General features: G+C 62.0%; 1 protein-coding gene across 3 annotated transcripts in view; it reads left to right on the top strand.

The window, feature by feature from the left end:
• Positions 1 to 18664, top strand: part of CD151 (CD151 molecule (Raph blood group)) — a 54541-nt gene that overhangs the window by 15418 nt on the left and 20459 nt on the right. For 2 of the 3 annotated variants that reach the window (XM_068170710.1, XM_068170711.1), the window contains exons 2-4: positions 6686 to 6801; positions 16711 to 16814; positions 17190 to 17381. In XM_068170710.1, the coding sequence (XP_068026811.1) occupies positions 16731 to 16814; positions 17190 to 17381 (276 nt within the window). In that variant the 5' untranslated portion in view covers positions 6686 to 6801; positions 16711 to 16730. The remainder of the gene's footprint in view (positions 1 to 6685; positions 6802 to 16710; positions 16815 to 17189; positions 17382 to 18664) is intronic. The other variant, XM_068170712.1, reaches the window with a different exon arrangement.

Genomic DNA, 18664 nt, shown 5'->3' with positions numbered 1-18664 from the left:
GCTGGAAGGTGTCCAGAGCAGGGCCAGGAGGATGAGCAGAGGGCTGGAGCACCTCTCCTGTGAGGACAGACTGAAGGAGTTGGGGCTGTTGAGTCTGGAGAAGAGAAGGCTCCCAGGTGACCTCATTGTGGCCTTCCAGGATCTGAAGGGGGCTCCAGGAAGGCTGGGGAGGGACTGCTCAGGATCTCAGGCAGTGCTAGGACTAGGGGGAATGGAATGAAGCTGGAGGTGGGGAGATTGAGGCTGGAGGGGAGGAGGAAGTTCTTCCCCATGAGAGTGGTGAAGCCCTGGGATGGGTTGTGCAGGGAGGTGGTTGGGGCCCTGTCCCTGGAGGTGTTTAAGGCCAGGCTGGCTGAGGCTGTGGCCAGGCTGATCTAGTGTGGGGTGTCCCTGCCCATGGCAGGGGGGTTGGAACTGGATGATCCTTGTGCTCCCTTCCAACCCTGAATGATACTAGGATACTATGAATCCTTCTCTCACACTCAGGTGACAGGCACATAGTGCTCAGAGGGCTCTGGGTCACAGAGCAGCACTGCTCCAGAGCCTCACCTGCCACATCCTGAGCTCCCTACACCAAGCAAGGACACCAAGAGGCACTGAAGATGGGGTCAGTGACTGGCACAGGGGGGTGGCCTCTCTCCACACCTTCTGTTCTACACAGCAAGTGGCAAGGGAGAGGTCAAACAGCTGCAAAGTGCAGCCTGCAGCTGACTCTGCCTGGGAAACACTGAGCCTGACAGCCCCAGGCGGCAGAGGGGGCCAGCACCAAGCTCAGAGATGGTGCAGAACCCTGCCTTGGGTTGGAAGGGAGCTCAAAGTTCAGCCAGCCCCAACCCCTGCCATGGGCAGGGACACCTCCCACCAGCACAGGCTGCTCAAGGCCTCATCCAGCCTGGTCCTGAACCCCTCCAGGCAGGAGGCAGCCACAGCCTCCCTGGGCAGCCTGTGCCAGAGTCTCCCCAGCCTCACACTGAAGAGCTTCCTCAGCTCCAGTCTAACCCTGCTCTGCCTCAGCCTCAAACCATCCTCCACCCTCACAGCCAAGAATTTCTTCCTCATCTCCAGTCTCCATCTCCCCTCTTCCAGCTTCAATCCATTGCCCCTCATCCTATCACTCCCAGCCCTGGTCAGAAGTCCTTCCCCAGCTGCTTTTCATGCCAAGCAGAGGCTGCAGGGCAGAGTTTGTCTTGGCTGTTGGCTAAGCCTGGCCTGGCTGAACTGTTGGCCCTCATGGTGGCAAACCCTCTTTGCCGTGAGCTCCCTGCAAACACCAGCAGGCTGCTGCTGGGAGGGAGAGAAGAGAGCCCCTCATTGTTCCTCTCCCCAGCTCAATGAGCACTGAAGTGGTTCCTGTGTATAAACAGTGTAAAGTGCTTTGGGATCCTTCAGGATAAAGGAGGCCTTGTGAGGGACAAGAGGACCTTGTCTGACACAGAAGGAGTCCCAGAGGTCTCCCAGGGCGTGCTGGTCCCTGGTCCCTGGGACACCTCCCACCAGCCCAGGCTGCTCAAGGCCTCATCCAGCCTGGCCCTGAACACCTCCAGGCAGGAGGCAGCCACAGCCTCCCTGGGCAGCCTGTGCCAGCCTCATACTGAAGAGCTTCCTCAGCTCCAGTCTAACCCTGCTCTGCCTCTGGGCTGTGCTCCAGACCCCTCCCCAGCTTTGTTGCCCTTCTCTGGACACCTTCCAGCAGCTCAACATCTGGCTTGCCTTCCAGCTCCCCATGGGCACTTGGAGGGGCTGCTTGCTTCCTTGGCTCTCTGCTTTGGGCAGCAGCAGATGGGGAGCAGTGTGGGTTTGGTGGCTGTGTGTGGTGCTGGGAGCAGGGAGCCACATCCTCTTTAACATCTTCATTGATCTGGATGAGGGCATTGAGTCAGTCATCAGCAAGTTTGCAGGTGACACCAAGCTGGGAGCAGATGTTGGTCAGTTAGAGGGCAGAAGGGCTCTGCAGAGGGACCTTGCCAGGCTGGGCAGATGGGCAGAGGCCAACAGGATGGCATTCAACAAGTCCAAGTGCCAGGGGCTGCACTTTGGCCACCGCAACCCCAGGCAGAGCTACAGGCTGGGGTCAGAGTGGCTGAGAGCTGCCAAACAGAGAGGGACCTGGGGGTGCTGATTGACAGCTGCCTGAACAGGAGCCAGCAGTGTGCCCAGGGGGCCAAGAAGGCCAAGGGCATCCTGGCCTGCATCAGGAGCAGTGTGGCCAGCAGGAGCAGGGAGGTCATTGTGCCCTGTGCTCAGCACTGCTTAGGCCACACCTTGAGTCCTGTGTCCAGTTCTGGGCTCCTCAGGTTAAGAAGGACATTGAGAGACTTGAAGGTGTCCAGAGAAGGGCAACAAAGCTGGGGAGGGGTCTGGAGCACAGCCCTGTGAGGAGAGGCTGAGGGAGCTGGGGTTGCTTAGCCTGGAGAAGAGGAGGCTCAGGGGAGACCTTCTTGCTCTCTCCAACTCCCTGAAGGGAGGTTGGAGCCAGGTGGGGGTTGGGCTCTTCTCCCAGGCAGCCAGCACCAGAACAAGAGGACACAGTCTGAAGCTGTGCCAGGGGAGGTTTAGGCTGGAGGTGAGGAGAAAGTTCTTCCCAGAGAGAGTTGTTAGCCATTGGGATGTGCTGCCCAAGGAGGTGGTGGAGTCCCCATGCCTGGAGGTGTTCAAGAGGGGACTGGATGTGGCACTTGGTGCCATGGTCTAGTCATGAGGTCTGTGGTGACAGGGTGGACTTGATGATCTTTGAGGTCTCTTCCAACCTTGGTGATACTATGAGACTGTGATCCTGAGCTCCTGGAGGGGGGGTCTTGGCTTGGTGGCAGGGCACAGGGCCCCATGGCCAGGCAGCTCCCTCCCTGCTTTTTCCCTTTTGTGCTTTCTGCTGCTCAGTGGCTGTGGGATTGGTTCTGTGCTCAGATCCCTTCTGTCCTCAAGGATCCCAGCTGTGGCTAACCCTCCTGAGAACACAATTCACAGAGTTGTTTGGGTTGGGAAAGCCCTTGAAGATCATCCAGTCCCACCAGCAACCCAACCCCACCATGGGCACCAAACCCTGGCCCCAGCTGCCATGGCCACAGGGCTCTGGAACACCTCCAGCCGTGGGGACTCCACCACCTCCCTGGGCAGCCTCTGCCAAGCCCTGACCACTCTGGCAGCCAAGAAATGTTTCCTCTTCTCCAACCTAAGGCTCCCCTGGCTCAATTCCAGGCCAGTTCCTCTCCTTCTATCACCTAAGGGGCAGAGCCCAGCCCCCAGCTGCCTGCAGCCTCCTCTCAGGGAGCTGCAGAGAGCAATGAGGTCTCCCTCAGCCTCCTCTGCTCCAGGCTGAACACCCCCAGCTCCCTCAGCTGCTCCTCCCCAGCCCTGCTCTCCAGACCCTTCCCCAGCTTGGTTGTGTGTGGTGCTGGCTTGGTGAATCCTCACTGAGTTTGCAATCTGTGCTCCTGCTTCAGTCAGGTCCTCCCCTGAGGAGTAAGAGGGCTAAGAGCTCTTCCCCTGAGAGACAGCTTCTGTGTGCAAGAGCAGCTGGCTCCCTAGGTGACTTAGAGAGTTCCCTGGTCTGGATCTTAGGGCTCCAAGCAAGCTGGGGAGGGACTTTGGAGGGTGTCAGGGAGGGATAGGACTGGGGGGGATGGAGCAGAACTAGAAGTGGGGAGATGGAGATTGGCTGTGAGGAAGAAGTTGTTGCCCAGGAGGGTGGTGAGAGCCTGGCCCAGGCTGCCCAGGGAGGTGGTGGAAGCCTCCTGCCTGGAGGTGTTTGCAGCCAGGCTGGAGGTGGCTGTGAGCAACCTGCTGTGGTGTGAGGTGTCCCTGCCCATGGCAGGGGGTTGGAGCTGGCTGAGCCTTGAGCTCCCTTCCAGCCCTGCCAGCTCTGTGGTTCTATTCCTGGCACATTCCACCCTGCCAAGGTGGAAACCAAAGCCTTCAGCTTTCCATCCTGCCTCAGCAAGCAGCTTGGCTTCCTGGGTGGCCTTTCCCTTCTCAAAGGGCAGCAGTGTGGGAGCAAGACCAAGCAGAAGGCTCCATGGTAGGGCACAAGCCTTGAGGAGCCTCAGAACTAAGGATGCTTCAGAGCTGTTGCTTTGCAGGGGTCCAGGCTGCCTGTGCCCTCCCACCCCTCCTCTCCCAAGCTCCCTTGGCTGATCTTTACTTTAGTTAATGATCCCAGGAGGTTGTTTGGCCTCCTCAGTGGCCCAAGTGCTGGAGTTTCCACCCTTTTTTCTCTCCAGAGCTACTTTGTGTGGTCTAGAAGCTGCCCAAGTGGGTGAATCAAGGAGTGTGGAGCTCTCAGCAGAGTCTTCTTTCTCTCAGGGAATGGAAGCAGAGGTGGTCTGAGCTGTGTGTCTCCAGCACAAGGTGAAGGCCTGTGGGAACCTCTCCCTGAAGATATTAGGAGGTCAAAATGGTTGTGAATGGTGTTGAATTTGATCCACTGAATCAAAAGTGACTTCCTCCCCCCTCCTTCCCCTCTTAATTTGATGTGCTGCCCCTGGGTGGTTTGCAAACATCTCATTATCCACCCAGGCAACTCAGGCAGCAGTGCTGCCTCCAGCTCCTGCAGCAGGCACCAGATAAGAGCTGAAGCCTTGGGGCTGTGCAGTAGGTTAGGGCTGGGGGTAGATCAAAGGATCATTAATGCAGGTTCCAGAGAGGGGAGGGAGGAAGAGCTGGGGAGGGACTTCTGAGGGTGTCAGGGAGGGGTAGGACTGGGGGGGATGGAGCAGAACTAGAAGTGGGGAGCTTGAGATTGGCTGTGAGGAAGAAGTTGTTGCCCAGGAGGGTGGTGAGAGCCTGGCACAGGCTGCCCAGGGAGGTGGTGGAAGCCTCCTGCCTGAGGGTGTCAGGGAGGGATAGGACTGGGGGGGATGGAACAGAACTAGAAGTGGGGAGCTTGAGATTGGTTGTGAGGAAGAAGTTGTTCCCATGCTGCTAGGGAGCCAGAATCCACTTGATGGAACTCAGCACTGCTCAGGCCACACCTTGGGTCCTGTGTCCAGTTCTGGGCTCCTCAGGTTAGGAAGGAGGTTGAGCTGCTGGAAGGTGTCCAGAGAAGGGCAACAAGGCTGGGGAGGGGTCTGGAGCACAGCCCTGTGAGGAGAGGCTGAGGGAGCTGGGGTTGCTTAGCCTGGAGAAGAGGAGGCTCAGGGGAGACCTTCTTGCTCTCTCCAACTCCCTGAAGGGAGGTTGTGGCCAGGTGGGGTTGGTCTCTTCTCCCAGGCAGCCAGCACCAGAACAAGAGGACACAGTCTCAGGCTGTGCCAGGGGAGGTTCAGGTTGGATGTTAGGAGGAAGTTCTACACAGAGTGATTGGCCATGGGAATGTGCTGCCCAGGGAGGTGGTGGAGTCCCCATCCCTGGAGGTGTTCAGGAGGAGACTTGACAGGGTGCTTGGTGCCATGGGTTAGTTGATTAGGTAGTGTTGGTTGAAGGGTTGGACTTGATGATCTTGAAGGTCTCTTCCAAGCTGGTTTGGTTTATTCTAAGGATAAATAAAGGAGATGTCCCTCCCATGGCAAGAGGAGATCAGGTGTGGGACCAGCTGGGGAGCCTGAGCATACACAGGGCTGTGGGACCTGAGGAGATGCATCCTGGAGGAGCTGGCTGATGGAGCTGCCAGGGCAGCCTCCATGGTGTATGAAAAGCCCTGGCAGGCAGGTCAAGGCCCAGGAGGCTGGGAGCTGTGCTCAGCAGAGTCTACTGTGGTGCTTAGCACCTCTCATAGAGTCCTAGAACAGGTTGGGCTGGAAGGGAGCTCAAAGCTCAGCCAGCTCCAGCCCCTGCCATGGGCAGGGACACCTCCCACCAGCACAGGCTGCTCAAGGCCTCATCCAGCCTGGTCCTGAACACCTCCAGGCAGGAGGCAGCCACAGCCTCCCTGGGCAGCCTGTGCCAGAGTCTCCCCAGCCTCACTCTCAACAATTTCTTCCTCCTCTCCACTCTCAATCTCCTCTCTCCCAGCTCAAAGCCATTGTCCCTCAGCCCTTGTCCAGAGTCCCTCCCCAGCTCTCCTGGAGCCCTTCAGGCACTGCAAGGCTGCTCTGAGGTCTCCCTGGAGCCTTCTCTTCTCCTGGCTGCACAGCCCCAGTGTTTCCAGCCTGTTTCCATAGGGGAGGTTCTGCAGCCCTCTGAGCATCTTGGTGGCCTGCTCTGGACCTCCTTGTGCTGGGGGCAGCATCTTTTTGCTGTCAACTTACTGCTCTTGGTGATGCTTCAGCACAGATGGAGACTGAAGGGACTGGTGACTTCCTCTTGCACTTCTTCTCTGCAGGGCCCCAGCTCTAGCTCATGCTTAGCATCCTGTGGCTCATAACCCCTGGGAGCAGAGGATGGCCTTAAGCTCTGAGTTCTGGCACTGCCTGCCCACCACTTTCCTCTTCCTGCTCTGAGGTCTGCCTGGAGCCTTCTCTTCTCCAGGCTGAGCAGTCCCAACTCTCCCAGCCTGGCCCCACAGAGGAGGTTCTGCAGCCCTCTGCTCATCTCTGTGGCCTCCTCTGGCCCCTCTCCAGGTCCTGCTTGTGCTGAGAGTTCCCCTGGGAGGCCTTGGAGCAGTTGAGAGCACCAGCAATAGCTGCAACCTGACACACAGCCCAGAGAAGTCTCCTTGCTGAGCTCTCTGCTGGACAGAGGGAGCTCTGCTTGTGCATGGGAGCAGTCCTTCATTCCCAGACTCATCTCTGCTTCTCTCCATCACTCTTAGAACCTTCAGCTCTCAGCTTTCCTGAGCCAGCAGAGGACCAGAGCCAGCAGGAAGAGAGGGGCTGGAAGGAAGCACTTGATCTGCACTGGTGCTGGGAGCTTCTTTGGTGCTGAAAGGTCAGTGCCAAGGCTGTGGAGCTGTGCTGGCTGTCAGCTGGGGGTCTTGGGGGGAGCTCTTCAGCTGCAGGTTCCAGTGTGCCTCTCTGGGAGGGCTCTACTTGCCCTCTGCCTGCTTTGGGGGCTGTGAGGGAGGTGCTGGCAAGGCTGAGGCCTTTCCTCAGGCCATTCAGTGGGGTGGGTGAAGTGGTGGGGGGCATGATTCTCATTGTGGAGAGGGGGCCTGGGCCATGCTTTCAAAGGGAGCAGTGCAGCCTGGGTGGAGAATGAGGCCTTCAGTCACACCCCTCACAGCAAGCTGAACCTGTCTGCTTGCTCAGAGCTGCCTCAGGGCCAGGCTGAGCAGCCCCAGCTCAGACAGACTCTGGTGGGGACAAACCATGCCCTCCCACCCAGCAGTGTCCCCTCCCAGCCAGCAGTGTCCCCTCCAAGGAAGCAGTGTCCCCTCCCAGCCAGCAGTGTCCCCTCCCTTCCAGCAGTGTCCCTTCCCAGCCAGCAGTGTCCCCTCCCTGCCAGCAGTGTCCCCTCCCTGCCAGCAGTGTCCCCTCCAAGGCAGCAGTGTCCCCTCCCTGCCAGCAGTGTCCCCTCCCAGCCAGCAGTGTCCCCTCCCAGCCAGCAGTGTCCCCTCCCTGCCAGCAGTGTCCCCTCCCTGCCAGCAGTGTCCCCTCCAAGGCAGCAGTGTCCCCTCCCTGCCAGCAGTGTCCCCTCCCAGCCAGCAGTGTCCCCTCCCTGCCAGCAGTGTCCCCTCCCAGCCAGCAGTGTCCCCTCCCAGCCAGCAGTGTCCCCTCCCTGCCAACAGTGTCCCCTCCCTTCCAGCAGTGTCCCCTCCCTGCCAACAGTGTCCCCTCCCTTCCAGCAGTGTCCCCTCCCTGCCAGCAGTGTCCCCTCCAAGGCAGCAGTGTCCCCTCCCTGCCAGCAGTGTCCCCTCCCAGCCAGCAGTGTCCCCTCCCTGCCAGCAGTGTCCCCTCCAAGGCAGCAGTGTCCCCTCCCAGCCAGCAGTGTCCCCTCCCTGCCAACAGTGTCCCCTCCCTTCCAGCAGTGTCCCCTCCCTGCCAGCAGTGTCCCCTCCAAGGCAGCAGTGTCCCCTCCCAGCCAGCAGTGTCCCCTCCCTGCCAACAGTGTCCCCTCCCTTCCAGCAGTGTCCCCTCCCTGCCAGCAGTGTCCCCTCCCTGCCAGCAGTGTCCCCTCCCTGCCAGCAGTGTCCCCTCCAAGGCAGCAGTGTCCCCTCCCTGCCAGCAGTGTCCCCTCCCTGCCAGCAGTGTCCCCTCCCTGCCAGCAGTGTCCCCTCCAAGGCAGCAGTGTCCCCTCCCTGCCAGCAGTGTCCCCTCCCAGCCAGCAGTGTCCCCTCCCTGCCAGCAGTGTCCCCTCCCACCCAGCAGTGTCCCCTCCCAGCCAGCAGTGTCCCCTCCCAGCCAGCAGCGTCCCCTCCCAGCCAGCAGTGTCCCCTCCCTGCCAACAGTGTCCCCTCCCTGCCAGCAGTGTCCCCTCCCACCCAGCAGTGTCCCCTCCCTGCCAGCAGTGTCCCCTCCCTGCCAGCAGTGTCCCCTCCAAGGCAGCAGTGTCCCCTCCCTGCCAGCAGTGTCCCCTCCCAGCCAGCAGTGTCCCCTCCCTGCCAGCAGTGTCCCCTCCCAGCCAGCAGTGTCCCCTCCCTTCCAGCAGTGTCCCCTCCCACCCAGCAGCGTCCCCTCCCAGCCAGCAGTGTCCCCTCCCTGCCAGCAGTGTCCCCTCCCTGCCAGCAGTGTCCCCTCCCAGCCAGCAGTGTCCCCTCCCTGCCTGCAGTGTCCCCTCCCACCCAGCAGTGTCCCCTCCCAGCCAGCAGTGTCCCCTCCCAGCCAGCAGTGTCCCCTCCCACCCAGCAGTGTCCCCTCCCACCCAGCAGTGTCCCCTCCCTGCCAGCAGTGTCCCCTCCCTGCCAGCAGTGTCCCCTCCCAGCCAGCAGTGTCCCCTCCCTGCCTGCAGTGTCCCCTCCCACCCAGCAGTGTCCCCTCCCAGCCAGCAGTGTCCCCTCCCAGCCAGCAGTGTCCCCTCCCTGCCAGCAGTGTCCCCTCCCTGCCAGCAGTGTCCCCTCCAAGGCAGCAGTGTCCCCTCCCAGCCAGCAGTGTCCCCTCCCTGCCAGCAGTGTCCCCTCCCAGCCAGCAGTGTCCCCTCCCTGCCAGCAGTGTCCCCTCCCAGCCAGCAGTGTCCCCTCCCTGCCAGCAGTGTCCCCTCCAAGGCAGCAGTGTCCCCTCCCAGCCAGCAGTGTCCCCTCCCTGCCAGCAGTGTCCCCTCCAAGGCAGCAGTGTCCCCTCCCTGCCAGCAGTGTCCCCTCCCAGCCAGCAGTGTCCCCTCCCTTCCAGCAGTGTCCCCTCCCAGCCAGCAGTGTCCCCTCCCAGCCAGCAGCGTCCCCTCCCTGCCAGCAGTGTCCCCTCCCTGCCTGCAGTGTCCCCTCCCTGCCAGCAGTGTCCCCTCCCACCCAGCAGTGTCCCCTCCAAGGCAGCAGTGTCCCCTCCCACCCAGCAGTGTCCCCTCCCACCCAGCAGTGTCCCCTCCCTGCCAGCAGTGTCCCCTCCTAGCCATCAGTGTCCCCTCCCAGCCAGCAGTGTCCCCTCCCTGCCAGCAATGTCCCCTCCAAGGCAGCAGTGTCCCCTCCCTGCCAGCAGTGTCCCCTCCCTGCCAGCAGTGTCCCCTCTAAGGCAGCAGTGTCCCCTCCCAGCCAGCAGTGTCCCCTCCCTGCCAGCAGTGTCCCCTCCTAGCCATCAGTGTCCCCTCCAAGGCAGCAGTGTCCCCTCCCAGCCAGCTCTGTGTCCCCTCCCTGCCAGCAGTGTCCCCTCCCAGCCAGCAGTGTCCCCTCCAAGGCAGCAGTGTCCCCTCCCAGCCAGCAGTGTCCTCTCCCAGCCAGCAGTGTCCCCTCCCAGCCAGCAGTGTCCCCTCCCTGCCAGCAGTGTCCCCTCCCAGCCAGCAGTGTCCCCTCCCACCCAGCAGTGTCCCCTCCCTGCCTGCAGTGTCCCCTCCCACCCAGCAGTGTCCCCTCCCAGCCAGCAGTGTCCCCTCCCAGCCAGCAGTGTCCCCTCCCTTCCAGCAGTGTCCCCTCCCAGCCAGCAGTGTCCCCTCCCTGCCAGCAGTGTCCCCTCCCTGCCAGCAGTGTCCCCTCCAAGGCAGCAGTGTCCCCTCCCTGCCAGCAGTGTCCCCTCCCAGCCAGCAGTGTCCCCTCCCTGCCAGCAGTGTCCCCTCCCAGCCAGCAGTGTCCCCTCCCTGCCAGCAGTGTCCCCTCCAAGGCAGCAGTGTCCCCTCCCAGCCAGCAGTGTCCCCTCCCTGCCAGCAGTGTCCCCTCCAAGGCAGCAGTGTCCCCCTCCCTGCCAGCAGTGTCCCCTCCCAGCCAGCAGTGTCCCCTCCCTGCCAGCAGTGTCCCCTCCCAGCCAGCAGTGTCCCCTCCCTTCCAGCAGTGTCCCCTCCCAGCCAGCAGTGTCCCCTCCCAGCCAGCAGCGTCCCCTCCCTGCCAGCAGTGTCCCCTCCCTGCCTGCAGTGTCCCCTCCCTGCCAGCAGTGTCCCCTCCCACCCAGCAGTGTCCCCTCCAAGGCAGCAGTGTCCCCTCCCACCCAGCAGTGTCCCCTCCCACCCAGCAGTGTCCCCTCCCTGCCAGCAGTGTCCCCTCCTAGCCATCAGTGTCCCCTCCCAGCCAGCAGTGTCCCCTCCCTGCCAGCAATGTCCCCTCCAAGGCAGCAGTGTCCCCTCCCTGCCAGCAGTGTCCCCTCTAAGGCAGCAGTGTCCCCTCCCAGCCAGCAGTGTCCCCTCCCTGCCAGCAGTGTCCCCTCCTAGCCATCAGTGTCCCCTCCAAGGCAGCAGTGTCCCCTCCCAGCCAGCTCTGTGTCCCCTCCCTGCCAGCAGTGTCCCCTCCCAGCCAGCAGTGTCCCCTCCAAGGCAGCAGTGTCCCCTCCCAGCCAGCAGTGTCCTCTCCCAGCCAGCAGTGTCCCCTCCCAGCCAGCAGTGTCCCCTCCCTGCCAGCAGTGTCCCCTCCCAGCCAGCAGTGTCCCCTCCCAGCCAGCAGTGTCCTCTCCCAGCCAGCAGTGTCCCCTCCCAGCCAGCAGTGTCCCCTCCCTGCCAGCAGTGTCCCCTCCCTGCCAGAAGTGTCCCCTCCCAGCCAGCAGTGTCCCGTTCAAGGCAGCTCTGTGTCCCCTCCCTGCCAGCAGTGTCACCCCCCAGCCAGCAGTGTCCCCTCCCTTCCAGCAGTGTCCCCTCCCTGCCAGCAGTGTCCCCTCCAAGGCAGCAGTGTCCCCTCCCACCCAGCAGTGTCCCCTCCCTGCCTGCAGTGTCCCCTCCCACCCAGCAGTGTCCCCTCCCAGCCAGCAGTGTCCCCTCCCAGCCAGCAGTGTCCCCTCCCTTCCAGCAGTGTCCCCTCCCAGCCAGCAGTGTCCCCTCCCTGCCAGCAGTGTCCCCTCCCTGCCAGCAGTGTCCCCTCCAAGGCAGCAGTGTCCCCTCCCAGCCAGCAGTGTCCCCTCCCTGCCAGCAGTGTCCCCTCCCAGCCAGCAGTGTCCCCTCCCTGCCAGCAGTGTCCCCTCCCAGCCAGCAGTGTCCCCTCCCTGCCAGCAGTGTCCCCTCCAAGGCAGCAGTGTCCCCCTCCCAGCCAGCAGTGTCCCCTCCCTGCCAGCAGTGTCCCCTCCAAGGCAGCAGTGTCCCCTCCCTGCCAGCAGTGTCCCCTCCCAGCCAGCAGTGTCCCCTCCCTGCCAGCAGTGTCCCCTCCCAGCCAGCAGTGTCCCCTCCCTTCCAGCAGTGTCCCCTCCCAGCCAGCAGTGTCCCCTCCCAGCCAGCAGCGTCCCCCTCCCTGCCAGCAGTGTCCCCTCCCTGCCTGCAGTGTCCCCTCCCTGCCAGCAGTGTCCCCTCCCACCCAGCAGTGTCCCCTCCAAGGCAGCAGTGTCCCCTCCCACCCAGCAGTGTCCCCTCCCACCCAGCAGTGTCCCCTCCCTGCCAGCAGTGTCCCCTCCCACCCAGCAGTGTCCCCTCCCTGCCAGCAGTGTCCCCTCCCTGCCAGCAGTGTCCCCTCCAAGGCAGCAGTGTCCCCTCCCTGCCAGCAGTGTCCCCTCCCAGCCAGCAGTGTCCCCTCCCACCCAGCAGTGTCCCCTCCCTGCCAGCAGTGTCCCCTCCCTGCCAGCAGTGTCCCCTCCAAGGCAGCAGTGTCCCCTCCCTGCCAGCAGTGTCCCCTCCCAGCCAGCAGTGTCCCCTCCCACCCAGCAGTGTCCCCTCCCTGCCTGCAGTGTCCCCTCCCTGCCAGCAGTGTCCCCTCCAAGGCAGCAGTGTCCCCTCCCTGCCAGCAGTGTCCCCTCCCACCCAGCAGTGTCCCCTCCCAGCCAGCAGTGTCCCCTCCCTGCCAGCAGTGTCCCCTCCCAGCCAGCAGTGTCCCCTCCCACCCAGCAGTGTCCCCTCCTAGCCAGCAGTGTCCCCTCCCACCCAGCAGTGTCCCCTCCCTGCCAGCAGTGTCCCCTCCCTGCCAGCAATGTCCCCTCCAAGGCAGCAGTGTCCCCTCCCTGCCAGCAGTGTCCCCTCCCAGCCAGCAGTGTCCCCTCCCTGCCAGCAGTGTCCCCTCTAAGGCAGCAGTGTCCCCTCCCTGCCAGCAGTGTCCCCTCCCTGCCAGCAGTGTCCCCTCCTAGCCATCAGTGTCCCCTCCAAGGCAGCAGTGTCCCCTCCCAGCCAGCTCTGTGTCCCCTCCCTGCCAGCAGTGTCCCCTCCCAGCCAGCAGTGTCCCCTCCAAGGCAGCAGTGTCCCCTCCCTGCCAGCAGTGTCCCCTCCCTGCCAGCAGTGTCCCCTCCCAGCCAGCAGTGTCCCCTCCCTGCCAGCAGTGTCCCCTCCATGCCAGCAGTGTCCCCTCCCAGCCAGCAGTGTCCCCTCCCAGCCAGCAGTGTCCCCTCTAAGGCAGCAGTGTCCCCTCCCTTCCAGCAGTGTCCCCTCCCAGCCAGCAGTGTCCCCTCCAAGGCAGCAGTGTCCCCTCCAAGGCAGCATTGTCCCCTCCCTGCCAGCCGTGTCCCCTCCAAGGCAGCAGTGTCCCCTCCCTGCCAGCAGTGTCCCCTCCTAGCCAGCAGTGTCCCCTCCCAGCCAGCAGTGTCCCCTCCCTGCCAGCAATGTCCCCTCCAAGGCAGCAGTGTCCCCTCCCAGCCAGCAGTGTCCCCTCCCTGCCAGCAATGTCCCCTCCAAGGCAGCAGTGTCCCCTCCCTGCCAGCAGTGTCCCCTCTAAGGCAGCAGTGTCCCCTCCCAGCCAGCAGTGTCCCCTCCCTGCCAGCAGTGTCCCCTCCTAGCCATCAGTGTCCCCTCCAAGGCAGCAGTGTCCCCTCCCAGCCAGCTCTGTGTCCCCTCCCTGCCAGCAGTGTCCCCTCCCAGCCAGCAGTGTCCCCTCCAAGGCAGCAGTGTCCCCTCCCAGCCAGCAGTGTCCTCTCCCAGCCAGCAGTGTCCCCTCCCAGCCAGCAGTGTCCCCTCCCTGCCAGCAGTGTCCCCTCCCAGCCAGCAGTGTCCCCTCCCAGCCAGCAGTGTCCTCTCCCAGCCAGCAGTGTCCCCTCCCAGCCAGCAGTGTCCCCTCCCTGCCAGCAGTGTCCCCTCCCAGCCAGCAGTGTCCCCTCCCAGCCAGCAGTGTCCCGTTCAAGGCAGCTCTGTGTCCCCTCCCTGCCAGCAGTGTCACCCCCCAGCCAGCAGTGTCCCCTCCCTTCCAGCAGTGTCCCCTCCCTGCCAGCAGTGTCCCCTCCCAGCCAGCAGTGTCCCCTCCAAGGCAGCAGTGTCCCCTCCCCAGCTGAAGGTTGTACTAGCAGGGGGCTGAGCATGGAGCAGAGGAGGCAGAGGAGAGACCTCATTGCTCTCTGCTGCTCCCTCAGAGGAGGAGCCTGCTGGGGTTGGGCTCTTCTGCCATGGAAGAAGTGACAGGAGGAGGGAGAAGGCCTCAAGTGGCACCAGGGGAGGTTTGGGTTGGACATGAGAGAGAACTTCCTCCCTGAAAGGCTTCTCCAAGCCTGGCCCAGGCTGCCCAGGGAGGTGGCTGAGTGCCCTCCCCTGGAGATGTGTCAGGGAGGCAGAGCTGTGGTGCTGAGGGCCAGGGTTTGGCCCCAGCCCTGGCACAGTTAGGGGGTGGTTGGGCTGGGTGGTCTGGAGGCCAGAATGGCTCTGAGAGCCCGTGCTGGGCTTGCAGCTTCCCTGCAGCAGGGTTCCTGCAGCAGGTCTGGCAGTGCTGGCTGAGATGTCAGAGGTTGCCTAGCTGGAAGCAGACATCACTGCTGTGCTGGGTCCCAATTTCCTTGCAAAATGAGGATGCTTGGAGTGGCCTGGGAGTGATCTCATTTGCTTTGGCCTCCTTCCTTCCCCATCCATCAGCTGCTGCTTTAGGGCAGGTTGTGCAGCAGCAGCCTGCAGGCCTGGCTTGCTCTGCTCTTTAATTAACTGCTGCTGGTTGCCCTGCAAGTTGAGGCAAACCTCCTCCCCAGCCTGGGCTGTGATGACTAAATCAGTGTCTAGCCAGCAGGAGAAGGTGCTGCCTGCTTCCTGAGCTGGGCTGGGGGGACCTGCCTGGATGTGCCTTGCAGGGGTCTGGGGTGGGAGAAGCAGGGAGAGCATTGCTGTTGAGGTGTGCTGGCTCTGGAACATAGTATCAGAGTATCAGTCAGGGTTGGAAGGGAGCACAAGGATCATCCAGTTCCAACCCCCCTGCCATGGGCAGGGACACCCCACACTAGATCAGCCTGGCCACAGCCTCAGCCAGCCTGGCCTTAAACACCTCCAGGGACAGGGCCCCAACCACCTCCCTGCACAACCCATTCCAGGGCTTCACCACTCTCATGGGGAAGAACTTCCTCCTCCCCTCCAGCCTCAATCTCCCCACCTCCAGCTTCATTCCATTCCCCCTAGTCCTAGCACTGCCTGAGATCCTGAGCAGTCCCTCCCCAGCCTTCCTGGAGCCCCCTTCAGATCCTGGAAGGCCACAATGAGGTCACCTGGGAGCCTTCTCTTCTCCAGACTGAACAGCCCCAACTCCTTCAGTCTGTCCTCACAGGAGAGGTGCTCCAGCCCTCTGCTCATCCTCCTGGCCCTGCTCTGGACACCTTCCAGCCCCTCCACATCCCTCTTGTCCTAGGGGCTCCAGAACTGGAGGCAGTACTGCAGGTGGGGTCTCCCCAGAGCTGAGCAGAGGGGGAGAATCACCTCCCTTGCCCTGCTGGCCACACTTCTCCTGCTGCAGCCCAGGCTCTGCTTGGCTTTCTGGGCTGCAAGTGCACACTGAGAGCTCCTGGTGAGCTTCTCCTCCCCCAGCACCCCCAAGGCTCTCTCCTCAGGGCTGCTTTCCAGCCAGTCCCTGCCCAGCCTGCATTTGTGCCTGGGATTGCCTCCACCCAGCTGCAGGACCCTGCCCTTGCTCTGGTTGAACCTCCTGAGGTTGGCTTGTGCCCACCTCTGCAGCCTGTCCAGCTCCCTCTGGATGGATCCCTTCCCTCCAGCTGTCTGCTGCCCCACACAGCTTGGTGTCATCAGCAACCCTGCTGAGGGTGCACTCAGTGCCACTGTCCCTGGCACCCACAGAGATGTTGAACAAGCCTGGTCCCAGGACTGATCCCTGAGGGACTCTGCTTGTCATCTCTCCTGTGAAGAGATGATGAGAGCCCTGAGGCTCTTTAGGCTGCAGAAGAGAGGGCTGAGAGGGGATCTGCTCTGTAAATGTCTGAGGGGTGGGGGTCAGGCAGTGTTCAGTGCTGTCCTGTGGTAGCACAAGGGGCAATGGATGCAAACTGGAGCCCAGGAGGTTCCACCTCAATGTGAGGAGAAGCTTCTTGGCTGTGAGGGTCCCAGAGCCCTGGAGCAGGCTGCCCAGAGAGGTTGTGGAGTCTCCTGCTCTGGAGCCTTCCCAGCCCTGTCTGGATGTGTTCCTGGGTGCCCTGCCTTGGGTGACTCTGCTCTGGAAGGGGGCTGGACTGGGAGATCTCCAGAGGTCCCTTCCAACCCCTCCCATGCTGTGAGTCCATTCCTCTATGACTCTGTGGCTTAGGTGGCTCAGCACACACAGCACAGCAGCTGCCTGTGCAGGGCTTCTGTTCCCAGGAGCTCAGCACCTGCAGCAGGAGCCAGACTGCTTCTGCAGCCCAGGTTGTCCTGAGGGACCAGTTTAGTGTCAGGGACTCAGCATGCCAGGTTGTTAAAACTGTGTTGGAACAGTAAATGATAGAATGAGAGAGCTGTCAGGGCTGGAAGGGAGTTCAAGGCTCAGCCAGCTCCAACCCCCTGCCATGGGCAGGGACACCTCACACCACAGCAGGTTGCTCACAGCCACCTCCAGCCTGGCTGCAAACACCTCCAGGCAGGAGGCTTCCACCACCTCCCTGGGCAACCTGGGCCAGGCTCTCACCACCCTCCTGGCCAACAACTTCTTCCTCACAGCCAATCTCAAGCTCCCCACATCCAGTTTTGCTCCATAATAATACAACCCAAGGTCTTCTGTATGGGCAGGGAGTGAGGACAGACATGTGGGAAGGGGAACCACAACCAAGCTCAGAGAGTGACAGAGAGCCAGCTTGGAAGGGAGCCCAGGGCTCATCTCCAACCTGTGTGGGGGATGGAGCAGCTGCAAGGAGCTGCAGGCAGACCATATCCACAGCCTGCCCCACAGCCCCCAGGCTGTCACCTGGGCAGTGAATGAGCTCAGGCTGGAGAGGCAGGACCTGTCCTTCCTCACCCCATGCTGGCTGCCCTCAGGGAGGGCAAAGCTGAGCGCTGGGAGGCTTTGGGGTATGCTTTGGGATCTCTTTTGGTCCCCATGCTTGTAGCTGCTGTAAACCACTCACTGCTTGTCCACTTGAGCTTTCCATCCCTTCTGCAGTCTGTTTGTGTGAGTCTTGTGCTTTTGCCCTGGTGGGAGGCCAGGCAGGCTCTGCCTTCACCACACTGCCTCAGGCTCTCCTCCTTGCCTTGCAGCCCCGTGCGGAGCCGGCGCCATGCGTGAATACACCGAGAAGAAGGAGACATGTGGCACCATCTGCCTCAAGTACCTGCTCTTCATCTTCAACTTCTTCTTCTGGGTAAGAGGCTTCAGTCTGTCTCAGAGGCAGGGCAGGTGGCTCTGCAGGTTACAGTCTCACAAAATCAACAAGGTTGGAAGAGACCTCAAAGATCACCAAGTCCAAGCTGTCACCACAGACCCCATGACTAAACCAAGTGCCACATCCAGTCCCCTCTTGAACACCTCCAGGGATGGGGACTCCACCACCTCCCTGGGCAGCACATTCCCAGGGCTAACAACTCTCTCTCTCCCCAGCCCTCAGCTATTGATAGACATTGATCAGACCCCTCTCAGCCTTCTCCCCTCCAGACTGAGCAGCCCCAGGGCTCTCAGCCTCACCTCTCCTCCAGTCCCTTCAAGCATCCTTCAGTTGCTTGCTTCTCTCCCTACCCAGCTGGCTGGTGGGGCCGTGATGGCAGTGGGCACCTGGACCCTGGCTGAGAAGAGTGACTACATCAGCCTGCTCTCCTCCAGCACCTACTCAGCCACTGCCTACATCCTGGTGGTGGCTGGGGTGGTTGTCATGGTCACTGGCATCCTGGGCTGCTGTGCCACCTTCAAGGAGCGTCGCAATCTGCTGCGGGTGGTAAGTTCAGCGTGGTTGGTGGGGCAGGTTTCACCCCCTTCTGCCTTCAGCCATGCTGGGAGGGCAGGAAACAGCATAGTATCATAGGATCATAGTATCATAGTATCATTCAGAGTTGGAAGGGAGCACAAGGATCATCCAGTTCCAACCCCCCTGCCATGGGCAGGGACACCCCACACTAGATCAGCCTGGCCACAGCCTCAGCCAGCCTGCCCTTAAACACCTCCAGGGACAGGGCCCCAACCACCTCCCTGCACAACCCATTCCAGGGCTTCACCACTCTCCTGGGGAAGAACTTCCTCCTCCCCTCCAGCCTCAATCTCCCCACCTCCAGCTTCATTCCATTCCCCCTAGTCCTAGCACTGCCTGAGATCCTGAGCAGTCCCTCCCCAGCCTTCCTGGAGCCCCCTTCAGATCCTGGAAGGCCACAATGAGGTCACCTGGGAGCCTTCTCTTCTCCAGACTCAACAGCCCCAACTCCTTCAGTCTGTCCTCACAGGAGAGGTGCTCCAGCCCTCTGCTCATCCTCCTGGCCCTGCTCTGGACACCTTCCAGCCCCTCCACATCCCTCTTGTCATAGGGGCTCCAGAACTGGAGGCAGTACTCCAGGTGGGGTCTCACCAGGGCTTGGTTGTGTTCTGTTCCAGCCTCACTTGTTTGTCCTCTAAGGCCTGCAGCTCCTAACAGCAGTGCTGAGCACTTTCCCTTTGCCTTCACCCCTGGGATGTGCTCAGCATGGAGCAGAAGCACAGAGCATGGCCAGAGGAGCTGTGCTTTGGCTGAGAACCTCTCTTGGAAGCTCTTCAATCCCAAATCTTCTTCCTTGGGGCTCTCCCTTCCTCCCTGCCCATCCCCTGATTTCTCTTTTGGAAAATGGGAAGAGGCAGCAAAATGATCCCAAGCTGAGAGGAGTGCTGGGGGGTGGTGGGAGTGAGGGGCAGGATGGAGCCAACCTGGACAGGCTGCAGAGCTGGGCAGAGCTGAACCTCATGAGGTCCAAAAAGGCAAAGAGCAAGGTCCTGCCCCTGTGTTGGGACAATGACCACTACCAATCCAGGCTGGGGGTGAGGAGATTGAGAGCAGCCCTGAAGAGAAGGACTTGGGGGTGCTGAGGGGGGAGAAGCTGGCCAGGAGGCAGCAATGGGCACTGGCAGCACAGAAGTCCAAGGGCAGCCTGGGCTGCAGCCAAAGCAGTGTGGCCACAGCTGGAGAGAGGATCCTGCCCCTCTGCTCTGCTCTGGGGAGACCTCACCTGCAGGGCTGGGGCCAGCTGTGTGGTACCC

This window comes from Melanerpes formicivorus, unplaced genomic scaffold (genome assembly GCF_026170545.1).
Source record: "Melanerpes formicivorus ecotype bairdi unplaced genomic scaffold, bMelFor1.0.p_v2 SCAF_542, whole genome shotgun sequence".
In the NCBI taxonomy this organism is placed as follows: Eukaryota; Metazoa; Chordata; class Aves; order Piciformes; family Picidae; genus Melanerpes; species Melanerpes formicivorus.
This window is presented reverse-complemented; position numbering and strand designations above follow the sequence as displayed.